Genomic DNA, 12272 nt, shown 5'->3' on the forward strand with positions numbered 1-12272 from the left:
GAGAACGGGAAGCGAAACCCAACTTTGTCCAGATGCAAGACTCCTTAGAATTTCCCAAGGGAAGCAGGTCTAATCAGCCTGTTGTTTGGCTGCAATCCATAAACTCCTGCGATTCTGTTCCCTGACTCCTCTGTCAGCACAATAGGATTCTCTCCTAGGGAACGGAGGCGAGGAATGTCCAAGGTCTGTTTTACTGAATTCTTGGGTACAAACATCAACATCCGGCAGGTGAAAAGACTCCGGCTCTTGTTGAGCCGGCGAAAACCCCATGTTTTCGTCTTCATCTGCCATGATGGCACTAGGAACAGGACTACAAGGCCCATGAGGCATCACACCTAGTTCTAACCGGTCTCACAACCTCTGAGGATGCCTGCCATGGATGTGGGCAAAACGTCAGGAGACAATGCTTCTGGAACATGGCCACACAGCCCTGAAAACTCAGAGCAGCCCCCCACAAATGATTTACTGCAAAATCGACGTGTGTCCTTAACTTGAGTTGTGCTGTGCAAAGTAGTGAACTGTTGGGAATCCCTTCTCGCCATGGGCACAGGGGTGCCGCTCTTTCCTTCTTTGCTCCCATTTCAAATCTGCCTCTTTTTTGGACTCAGTTCCAATACGCTTCTGCACTACGCTGCCTTTCGGCCTTCCTAGCTCTTACACACTTCCTCTGAAGGCAGTTATTCCTGATTTTGTTTCAGCTGCTGCTTTCTCCTACTGTTCACCCTGAATCCTCCCTGTTTGGACCATCCATTAATGAAAAGGATTTATGAGATTTGTGACACAGCTGCTTGTTAATTTTCCCCGATGAGACACATTAATGTGCTTCTGCTGCTTGTAAAATTGCAGTGATTTTAACTGGATGGCTTTCTGCTGTTTTGTTTTTGTTCTTTTGCAGAAGAGTGGTTCAGACCTGTGTTGAAGAAAGACAAGCAGGTCCTTGTGCACTGGGGCTATTACCCTGACAGGTAACGGAATCCGAAAAGCCACGTTCCCATCCTCTGAACCCATTTTCCAAATAGAAGGGAGGGATTCTGTCTTAGCTGTTTGAAATGTGTGGCTTCTTGTTATCAGGAGTTTTTCTTTTCTTTTTCTTTTTTGAGTTCATTTTTATTGAAAATAAAAGATATTTAAAAGAGTAGGATAAAGAAGTTGTTTTTCTTCTACAATAAAAGTGGGGGAATATATAAGTTTAAGAATAGTACGAATGGAAAGATAGAAAACTAGTAGAATAACAAAAATAAGAGGAAAAAAGAAAATAAAAAATAAAAATTGAAAAAAATTTAAAAAATTAAAATTTAAAAAAGAAGGGAATAATCGTTGACCTCCGATCTTTTCCATTAAGGTTTATCACTCCATACGTAACAGTCCATAGTTCTCTTTTTATTTTTATTTCACAACCACCCATTTGTTCACCTTCTTTTTTTCAATTAGGTATCTGTTTTAAATCTCTCTTGCTTAATGTACTCTTTCAGAAATGTCCGAGTATAGTTTTGTTTGTTGTGCTTGTTATTGTATTTTGTTTGTTTTGTCTGTAATTGCTTGTATCAGTTGTAATTGTTATCGCATAGATAGATAGATAGATAGATAGATCATTGCTTCCTAGCCTTTAAGTCCCCAGGGAATGGTGGACATCAACATTTGTGGCTGAAAATGTGGCTTCTTAGCAGGGGGTTGGACTGGATGGCCCATGTGGTCTCTTCCAACTCTACTATTCTATGATTCTATGATTCTATGAAAACATGAGAGGAGTGAATATTGGGAATCGCTGTTGGAAGATGTTTATCCAAGTCCCCAATTGTGCCTTATAAAAGTGACTTCGCATTGTCCTGTTCAGTATCCCTACCTCTTCACCAATACTCTCCCTATGTTGTATTGACACTAGAGTTCACAGCTAAGATTAGTCAGCCTAAAAACATAGAAAGAAAGATAATTGTATTAATCAGGCAGGGTTAAACTTTGGCCCTTCCTCCCAGTGTTTTGAACTTCATCTCCCACTATTCCTAACAGCCGGTAGGAATTCCTTCAGCCCTCCAGCTAACACTTGGAGGGCTGAGGTTTGCCTATTCCTGGTATAGAAAGTGTTGTGAAAATGTAACCAAAACGATAACATACAAAGCAGTGCTCCTGCTCCTGCTTGAGAAATCCCCTTTGAAGATAGTATTAAGTGATCTTGCCACCAAATCTGCTACTTCAAGGCACTGCTTTCGAAGCTCTAACCCAAATTTTGATGTCATCTGGTACAATTATTCAACAGTTTTGCAAATTCCTGGCATGCTTCATTATGCATTTTCTGAAATGTGTGTAAATTCCAGCCTTGGGATGTTGTGTGATCTTTTCTGAATGTAAATGCTTATTTTTTGCAAACAGTTGCATTGAGTGTCATGCAGAACAACCGGGCTTTTCTATGACGTCTCTGCCATTCTGGTTGAACTGCCTGAGGGATGGGTTTTCACCTTCCTTTTTGCTTTTTCCTCTCAGCTACGACACTTGGGTTCATGCTACTGATGTGGAGGCGGAAATTGAAGATCCTCCCATTCCAGAAAAGCCCTGGAAGGTGAGTGGGTGGTTTTCTTAGAATCGTTTGGAAGCGACAATTGTTTCAGCACATTCTTCTCCCAGGAGATGTTTCCTGCAGACAAAAGAGAAACCAGGGGCGGGAGGGAGCTTTTGCAGAGAGAAAGCACTTAGAAACATAAAATAATAGAGTTGGAAGAGGCCACGTGGGCCATCTAGTCCGTCCTCCTACCTTGCACTTCCCTTACCAAAGCCAGGCCCATGAGGTATCATTCTTTCAGCAACAGAGGGAGAGCAGCACAAACAGTCCTATTCATTCATTCATTCATTCATTCATTCATTTGTTATTTGTTTGTTTGATGTCTTATACTAGTCCAAATTATGTACAACTAAGATTCCGGGAGACATTTCTCACACTCCACTGTTAAAGAGTGGTTAAAATCTGTGGCTGTCCCTGTAGAATTCTGGTGTTTGTAGTTTACTGGGACAATTTAAAGGCATATCCCTAAACTGCAAATTCCAGAATTTTACAGGAGGCAGCTGTAGTATTTAAAGTGGGATAATAATAATATTATTATAATAACTTTATTTTTATACCTCAGCTTAAGCGGCTGAGGGGGAAAAGGAAAGGGACTGAGGCTGTTAGGAATTGTGGGAGTTGAAGTCCAAAACACCTGGAGGGAGGGCCAAAGTTTGCCCATGCTTGAACTAGACCAAAGCAAGACAGGAGAAGTTTTCCTAAGATGATGATGATGATGATGATGATGATAATACATTTATTAACTGCCTCTCCTTGCAACATATCACATGCTAAAAGAGGTTTGCTCTTTTAAGGCTGGAGGTTCCTTTTAGAAGCCTGTGCTTGCCAGACAGGAGTAGTCTGTCCCTTCCATTAAAAGGCCTGGGAGGGGTATTAATTATGACAGGAGTCATAATTTCCCGGGGTTTGTTGAACACTGAAGGGGAACAAACCCTGGCAGCCGCCTTAATGAGTCCTGTGTGCCGCGCTGTGCTTCGAGGTCAAGCCCATTCATCCTGCGAGGAGAAGGGGACTGTTACAGCAGAAGTGTTTCTTTTTCCGATATAATTGCTCTATTTATTTGCGTGACAACACAGAACATTCTTCCTGGATTCATTAATGCCTTTGCCTCCCACCAGCAAGGAGATAGTATTGTGTGATGAGAAGGAAGGGGAAGGCGCAGTGCGAGGTGCCTGCTTCAGATGGCACTCTCCTCTTGAAATTTAACCTTTGGAAACATAATAATAATAATAATAATAATAATAATTTTTGATATTTTTGATATAATTTTGTGATATGAAATCCAGCATATCTATCTTGTTTGCTGTGTCATAATAAAATAATAATAATAATAATAATAATAATAATAATAATAATAATAATAATAATAATAGACACTTGGGAAGTGTTCGATTTGTGATTTTGTGATACGAAATCCAGCATATCTATCTTGTTTGCTGTGTCATAATAATAATAATAATAATAATAATAATAATAATAATAATAATAATAATAATAATTTATTTTTCTATCCCGCCACCATCTCCCCGGAGGGACTAGGGGAGGCTAACATGGGGCCAAGCCCAAAACAGATACAAAACATAACAAGCTAAGACAAGTATCAGTAACTAAAAACAGTGTCAACAAAACAATCACATAAAATAAAAAAAAATTAAATAATTCAATTACAATTTGAACATAGAATAAAACATATAAACAGAAGAATGTTTGTGTAGTAGCTTATAGACAAAGCAGATGCAGCTCCCATATCTCTTTGCTTATCCATCCCGTTGTAACAATGGTATCTTGTCCCTGTCTAAATCATGGAAGCATAAGCAGTGACCTTATATAGGATCAGACTCCAATGATTCCTGATTATTTTACCTGGAGACCTGAGGGGCCAGAGCAGGTATCTTCTTCTACATGATCATCATGTACATAAACCTCTGAATTGTAGGTGTTTTCTGGCTATATGGTCAGTGTTTCATTGAGTCCTAGAGTTGGGAGGGGCCCCAAAGGCATCCAGTCTAACCTCATTCGGCCATGCAGAAATACACAACCCAAACCCTCTCAACAGATAGCCATGCATCTTTTGTCAAAAAGCCTCCATAGAAGGAGTTTCTATCAGACCCCCAGGTAACAATGAATTCCACTATTGAATAGCTCTCAACCTGCCTTCTCTTCCTGTCTGCCCTCATCTTCCTCTCAATTTCCTCTCTTTTTTGGAGTAGAGGGCTCCTTTTGGCCATTTCTCCTGCTTCCTCACTGAGTATGAACTGAGGACCTTTGGTTCTGAGACAGAGCAGCCATCCTTCTCAGGGATTGTATATGTCAGTTGAGGCTTGAGTCTGTTTGAGTACAGAAGCCAGTGTTAGAAGCTAGTTGAGCCTTGAGTCTGAGTACAGAAGCCAGTGTTAGAAGCTAGAAGTCAGTTGAGGCTTGAGTCTGTTTGAGTACAGAAGCCAGTGTTAGAAGCTAGAAGTCAGTTGAGGCTTGAGTCTGTTTGAGTACAGAAGCCAGTGTTAGAAGCTAGAAGTCAGTTGAGGCTTGAGTCTGTTTGAGTACAGAAGCCAGTGTTAGAAGCTAGAAGTCAGTTGAGGCTTGAATCTGTTTCAGAAGCCAGTGTTGGAAGCTAGAAGTCAGTTGAGGCTTGAATCTGTTTGAGTACAGAAGCCAGTGTTAGAAGCTAGAAGTCAGTTGAGGCTTGAGTCTGTTTTGAGTACAGAAGCCAGTGTTAGAAGCTAGAAGTCAGTTGAGGCTTGAATCTGTTTCAGAAGCCAGTGTTAGAAGCTAGAAGTCAGTTGAGGCTTGAGTCTGAGTACAGAAGCCAGTGTTAGAAGCTAGAAGTCAGTTGAGGCTTGTGTTCCTTGGAAGTAGACTGTTATAAAAAAGCTATACAGAGCAATATAGTTTTAAAGAGACTGTTCAAGACTATTAGTTAAAGATACAAATTTCTAAACAGTGGGAGGTTTGCCTTTATCACTCAGCACTTGAAGTACTTTCTTCCCTTTGCCATGTAGCTGTTGTAGTTATTGTGGTTGTTGTTGTTGTTGTTGTTGTTGTGTGCCTTCAAGATGTATTTGAATTACGGGGGGGGGGGGGGGTCCTAAAGGTAGCCTATAGTGGATTTTCCTGGGTCTGAGCCTGGGCTTCCATATCCAAACGGGGCGCAAACCCTGCTCTTCAGGGTCATGTTCAAACTGCCACATTGTAGTTGGCCATTCCTTCAGTGTTTTGGGCATTTATGTAGTATACAGAATTGTCAATGTTATGCATTTGAATGAATTGGAAGAAAAAAGTTATGAACTATGCTTCCCTGCTTAATCAAAATCTTAGTCATTAAAAAAAAACATCTCTGCAAAGGGTGGCTATTAAAGCCTCTTGCAATAGAAATAAAGCCTAATAGATTTATTATAGCATGAGCATAGTGGTAATGGTTGACTACTTGTTTCTGGGCAGAATCCAGAGTGGTGGTTAGAATGATGTTACAGTAGAGTCTCACTTATCCAACATTCGCTTATCCAACATTCTGGATTATCTAACACAATCTGCCTTTTAGTAGTAAATGTTTTTGTAGTCAATGTTTTCAATACATCGTGATAGTTTGGTGCTAAATTGGTAAATACCGTAATTACTATGTAGCATTACTGCGTATTGAACTACTTTTTCTGTCAAATGTATTGTATAAAATGATGTTTTGGTGCTTAATTTGTAAAATCATAACCTTATTTTATGTTTAATAGGCTTTTCCTTAATCCCTCCTTTTTATCCAACATATTCGCTTACCCAGCGTTCTGCCGACCCGTTTATGTTGGATAAGTGAGACTCTACTGTATGTGCAGCGGGAAGATTGTTTGAGGATGATTGATGGATTGGGTTTCTATCCCAGCTCTCTTCTGGAATGGGATTATTCTCAGAGCCGCATTGCATTTGCTCCTGCAGGTCCATGCCAAATGGATTCTGGACACAGATGTCTTCAACGAATGGATGAACGAAGAAGATTACGAGGTCGATGAGAACAAGAAGCCGGTGAGCTTTCGCCAGCGGATCTATATGAAAAATGAAGAAGTAAGACCAGTTTTCTTGCGCCGCATACATTTTGTGCTTAGTTTGGCTCAGAAGTTATTATACCTAGGCTGACTGCTGGCGTCTCTGGGAAGCGGCAGTATCCTTCATGACATTCACACAGGATCTGCATCTGTTAACATAAATTTTCTCTGGAAGGTCAAGATAGCGCTGTTTAAGCGAAGCTGCTTCTTGTGGAGTCAAGAACCCGTTTTGTTAATGTGACACTTAGTCCATTCCCTTTTGGGATCAGTTAGAAATGAGCGAGTGTTTTGCCCTTTTCTAGTTCTGATTCTAGTTCTGAGCAGTCTTTCCATTTATTCACAAGCCACTATCATACAATATGCAGCACATTTCTATCAGTAAAGGAAGGCAGATATGAATTTGCTGTTTGTCACTCTGGAAGAAAGTCCAGCGCAGGCTGACTTCCATCTGTCTTTAGTCATCTAGTGACCAAAGATGATTCTGAAGACTGTATAATTTTTTCCTTATTGCTTTTAAGTAAGGAAAGTAAATCTTTGTGTTGTCCAAGGCTTTCATGGCCGGAATCACTGGTTTGCTGCGAGTTTTTCAGGCTGTCTGGCCATGTTCCAGAAGCATTCTCTCCTGGCATTTCACCCACATCTATGACAGGCATCCTCAGAGGCTGAGGGATCTGTTGGAAACTACGCAAGGAGGGTTTATATATCTGTGCAGTGTCCAGAGTGGGAGAAAGAACTCTTGTCTGCTTGAGGCAAGTGTGAATAATGCAATTGGCCACCTTGATTAGCAGCTTCAAAGCCTGGTTGCTTCCTGCCTGGGGGAATCCTTTGTTGACAGGTGTTAGCTGGCCCTGATTGATTCTTGTCTGGAATTCCCTTCCTTTTTGAGTGTTCTTTATTTACTGCCCTGATTTTAGAGTTTTTAAAATACTGGTAGCCAGATTGTGTTCATTTTTTGTGTTCATTTTCATAGTTTCCTCATTTCTGTTGAAATTATCCATGTGCTTGTGGATTTCAATGGCTTCTCTGTTTAGTCTGACGTGGTGGTTGTGAGAGTGGTCCAGCATTTCTGTGTTCTCAAATAACATGCTGTGCCCAGGTTGGTTCATCAAGTGCTCTGCCATAGGCTGACTTCTCAGGTTGAATTAGTCTGCCGTGCCTTTCATGTTCCTTGATTCGTGTTTAAAGCTGCAAGGCCACTAAAGGCTAATCCAGGTGGCCAATTGCAACATTCACACTTGCCTCAAGCAAACAAGAGTTCTTTCTCCCACTCGGGACATTCCACAGATATACAAACTCCACTTGCCCGTTTCCAACAGACCTCACAACCTCTGATGATGCCTGCCATAGATGTGGGCGAAACATCAGGAGAGAATGCTTGTGGAACACGGCCAGACAGCCCAGAAAACTCACATCCACTCACAAACTAAATCCTTGTTTTTTAAAAGCAAAATATTCACTAAGTAGACATCTCTAGAGTCCCCTGAGTCTCAATACCATGCTTCAAGTGTCTGGATTTTGTTGTCTTGGAATTCTGCTGAAGACAAGATCTATGGATGCTTTATGTTATAGTATTATAGTATATAAAGAATGGAGACTTTTTTTCCCCCTAAGGACAGATTGTGGCCTGAATTGCCCTTTGGAGCCCATGGGAATGCGGAATGTGAAAAAGAAGCTTACATTTTACTGGGGAATTAAAAGACAATCATACTGCATAATTAACTTCTTAGAAATGTAATACAAGGCCAGTAATTATAAAATGTAAAGACTTTATCTGTATTCAATTTTTATAATCCACCTTCAGTCCCGTTTCTGGGGAATCGGAAGGATAAAAAAGTGGAGGAGGGGGAGGAGGAGGAGGAATAGTAATAATATTGCTGTACATAAACTTGCAAAAAATCTGATAGTGAGATGAGTAAAATATCTTAAGCTGATGAGGCATATAGTATAAAAACACAACAATGTACATTAAGATCTCTCTGCACAGGGATTATGTTCCTGGACAGTCTGCGGTTACACGAAACTGCAAATATAATTGAGTGCCATTAAATTACCCGATTTCCAGTCTCAGCATCTGATATGCTGAGCCTTGGAGGAACTAGGTATTAATAGCAAGGAATTTTCAAGGTCCTCCAAAGGAACTCTATGATAACTTCCTTCAGAAGCATGCCATAGGACAGGCATGGGCAAACTTCAGCCGTCCTGGTGTTTTGGACTTCAACCCCCACAATTCCTGGCCTCAGGCCCCTTCCTTTTCCCCCTCAGCCGCTTAAGCGGCTGAGGGGGAAAAGGAAGGGGCCTGAGGCCAGGAATTGTGGGGGTTGAAGTCCAAAACACCTGGAGGACCAAAGTTTGCCCACGCCTGCCATAGAATCACTTGGAGGACCTTCCTAATGCTTAGACCATTTTTTCTGTGGGCTAAGGTAAATGAAACCACAGATGTTGGCTATATAGTAGTACATGCTGTAATGTAAGTGAAAATTTGATGCAGAATGTAATCCATATAAATAGTTTAGGACCCATTCAAAAAAGAGAGATGTAAGATCCCGTTAACTGGTGTACATACAGTGGCACAAATATGGTTGCACTATTTACAAAAACAAGGCTTCCATAACACAAATACAATTCTTTATACTTCCTTCTTTGCTTCCTCGCTGGGCTTCTTATGCAGATAAAAAGCTTCTCGCTTCTCTGTCACAGAGCCTCCTCTCACATTGTACTTAAACAGGAGCTTCACACAAGAGGTCTACAACCTGGGGCTTCTCTCACCAAAGCTTCTCACACCAGGCCTTCTCACACACAGAGGCCTACCTCATACTGAGGCATTCTCTCACAGTGAAGCCTACTTCATACTGAGGCCTTAATCGCAGTGATCTCTCTCACTCTGAGGCTGACAAACACTGAAGTGTTCTCTCACTGAGACTAACGCTGAGACCTTTCTCATACTCCTCAGGATCACACTAGATTTGGCCCACTACCTCTAACATGCTTATTCACTCTCCTCAGGGTGGCACTAGCTTATTTTACCCCTTCAGTGCTTGACTCACATTTCTGTAATTAAAAAATACCTACTGTATATACTCGAAGATAAGCCGAGTTTTTCACACCCTTTTTTTGATCTGGAAAAGCCTCCCACGGCTTATAATGAGGTCAAGGCCTGGGCTGTGGCGCAGGCTGGTGAGCAGCCAGCCAGCTGCAGCCAGCTGCAACAAATCACTCTGACCAAGAGGTCATGAGTTCGAGGCCAGCTCGGAGCCTATGTTTGTCTTGTCTTTGTTCTATGTTAAAGGCATTGAATGTTTGCCTTATATGTGTAATGTGATCCGCCCTGAGTCCCCTTCGGGGTGAGAAAGAAGGGCGGAATATAAATGCTGTAAATAAATAAATAAGGCCAGGCAACAGAACCTGGAGGGCATTGCTTGCAATATAGGATATATTTCTCTCTTATCCTCCCTTATCAGTGTGTTTTCCAAAGCCTCCCTCGCTCTTAAACAAGGGAGTGTTTTGAAAAGGGAAAGATGTCCTTGCAAATCAGGAAGAAGAAAAATATATATCCATTAATCTTATAAAAGCATTTTCCCCTGAAATGTTTGTTAAACTCTCCTACAGATATATAGGCATTAACTCCCTGCATGCATTTGCAGTCCCTATGTACTGATATCTATCTATCTATCTATATTAATTTTATATATGAATTTTCCCCTCATATGTTTGCAGGACTTTGCAAATCCTATACACATATAGATCCATGTACCTGCATATCTGTATCCATATATATACATTATTTAACCTACTGATGCCTCAATTAATGTAATGTTATTAGTATCTATTTTTATTTTGAAATTTACCAGTAGCTAGCTGCTTTATTTCCCACCCTCGGCTTATACTCGGGTCAATAAGTTATTCCAGTTTTTTGTGGTAAAATTAGGTGCCTCGGCTTATATTCGGGTCGGCTTATACTCGAGTATATACGGTAGTTAATTTTTAATGTTTCTGACAAAGTTTGCCCATGTGTATGCTTGCATTTGGAAGTCACAGATTGGATCTTGGTCCTGAGCGAGAGACTGGTCCTGACGGGTTTTGTTTCCTCAGCAGCCAGTTCGTAGCCCAGAACGGCGCGATCGGAAGGCAACGGTTGGGGCCAGGAAAAGGAAGCACTCCCCTTCCCCGCCGCCACCTCCTCCCACTCCAGTGGAATCCAGGAAGAAAGCTGGGAAGAAGGGGTGAGTGGCGTGGGCTTCCCACAGCTTGGGATGATACCTCTTTCTCATCATTGGGGACAGAGATGAGCCAGCACTTTCTCCAAAGTCTGTGTTTACAGCGCCTCTGACCGACCACCCCTGTGCGCCATCTCCTCGCGTGGGTTGCATGCATCTTTAATGCTGCCTGCGGAGCGAGCGCAGTCCCTTGATCATCGGAGGGAATGTGCCTCCCGCCAGAGGAGGGGAACGCGGAGCAGCCGTTCCTTCCCATCTAATGAGTGCCACGCGGTTGACATGCAGAGGCCATTAATATGCAGATTCTCCTCTCTACCTTGGCAAAAGCTGTCCTGATATAACTTGATTATCTTAATAAGGTTATCTAATAAGGCAGTTGTTAAACTTTCAAAAAAATACAGCTGCTTCTGTGCATGAGCTTAATTTAAAGTTTTGCAGACTACATTCATTATGTATGTTTACATTAATAGGCTGCTTTACTGTTACAGCAGTTAAGAGCTATCTTTAGTAACACCACAACACTGATGATCACAAAATGATGATGGCATAGGACAGAAGCTTGTTCACGTATCACTACCTGAAATTCAGGAATAGTCAGTCCCTTTAGTGTTTACTGTCGGATGGATCGTGCTTCGGAGGGAATTCTGCAGTACAGTTACTTAGGTTTTTATATTTTGTTTAACACTGCATCTGAAAATGCTTTTAGTCAGTCTTTGAAAATCCAAGGCAGAGGTTATGCTCTTTCCAAGTTAAGAGTGAGGGCCCAATGTAGTAAGAAATTCAAAACAGGCCATGGGTGGGACAACACACTAAAAGTCTTGTGTGTGTATCTCCTGTAGTCCTGTAAAATACATCTGAAATCAAATCAGGAAAATCACATTCCTGATTCAGATCTGTGTAGTTATAAGGCAAGATGCTTCTTCATCTGTTTTAATGCAGAAAAAAAATGAACCATGAGGGGTTTCACTTTATTAAACACACCTTAATACAGTGGTTCCCAACCTGGTATCCCCAGATGTTTTTGCCTACAACTCCCAGAATCCCAGCCAGTTTACCATCTAATAGGATTTCTGAGTGTTGAAGGCCAAAAACATCTTGGGATCCCGGGTTGAGAACCACTGCCTTAATTGATTAGTCCTGTAAGTTTTGGCAAATGTGTTGCTATTTCAAAGCAGTTCTGAAGAAAGTAGCATCTGTTTGATTTCAACAGATTACAGATGTTTTGTGTCATTTTAGAAAAGTGTTCCCTTTATCCCCACATCAGAAAAGCTGGCTCCAGAGCTTTTCAGAGCACAGTGGTGTGATGTTATGTTACTTTGCGCTGGTGCAGATATAGTGTTGCAGTCATTTGAGGGGAGCCAATGAGACAAAAATGGCCACTGCCCCAAAATACCGATAGTTGTCCACCTTGTTTTAGAAGGAGTGCCTTTCCAAGAAGCAAAGTGACAAGAAACACAATGAATTCATGCACTGGGA

The 12272-nt window shown here is 41.4% G+C and overlaps 1 protein-coding gene across 2 annotated transcripts in view; it reads left to right on the top strand.

The window, feature by feature from the left end:
* smarcc1 (SWI/SNF related, matrix associated, actin dependent regulator of chromatin subfamily c member 1) overlaps nucleotides 1–12272 on the top strand; it is a 111313-nt gene that overhangs the window by 22318 nt on the left and 76723 nt on the right. Inside the window, exons 7-10 of one of the 2 annotated variants that reach the window (XM_062984595.1) lie at nucleotides 896–965; nucleotides 2479–2554; nucleotides 6476–6601; nucleotides 10675–10802. In XM_062984595.1, the coding sequence (XP_062840665.1) occupies nucleotides 896–965; nucleotides 2479–2554; nucleotides 6476–6601; nucleotides 10675–10802 (400 nt within the window). Of the gene's footprint in view, nucleotides 1–895; nucleotides 966–2478; nucleotides 2555–6475; nucleotides 6602–10671; nucleotides 10803–12272 lie in introns of both variants that reach the window. The other variant, XM_062984594.1, reaches the window with a different exon arrangement.

The sequence above is a fragment of the Anolis carolinensis genome, chromosome 6, assembly GCF_035594765.1.
Source record: "Anolis carolinensis isolate JA03-04 chromosome 6, rAnoCar3.1.pri, whole genome shotgun sequence".
NCBI lineage: Eukaryota > Metazoa > Chordata > Lepidosauria > Squamata > Dactyloidae > Anolis > Anolis carolinensis.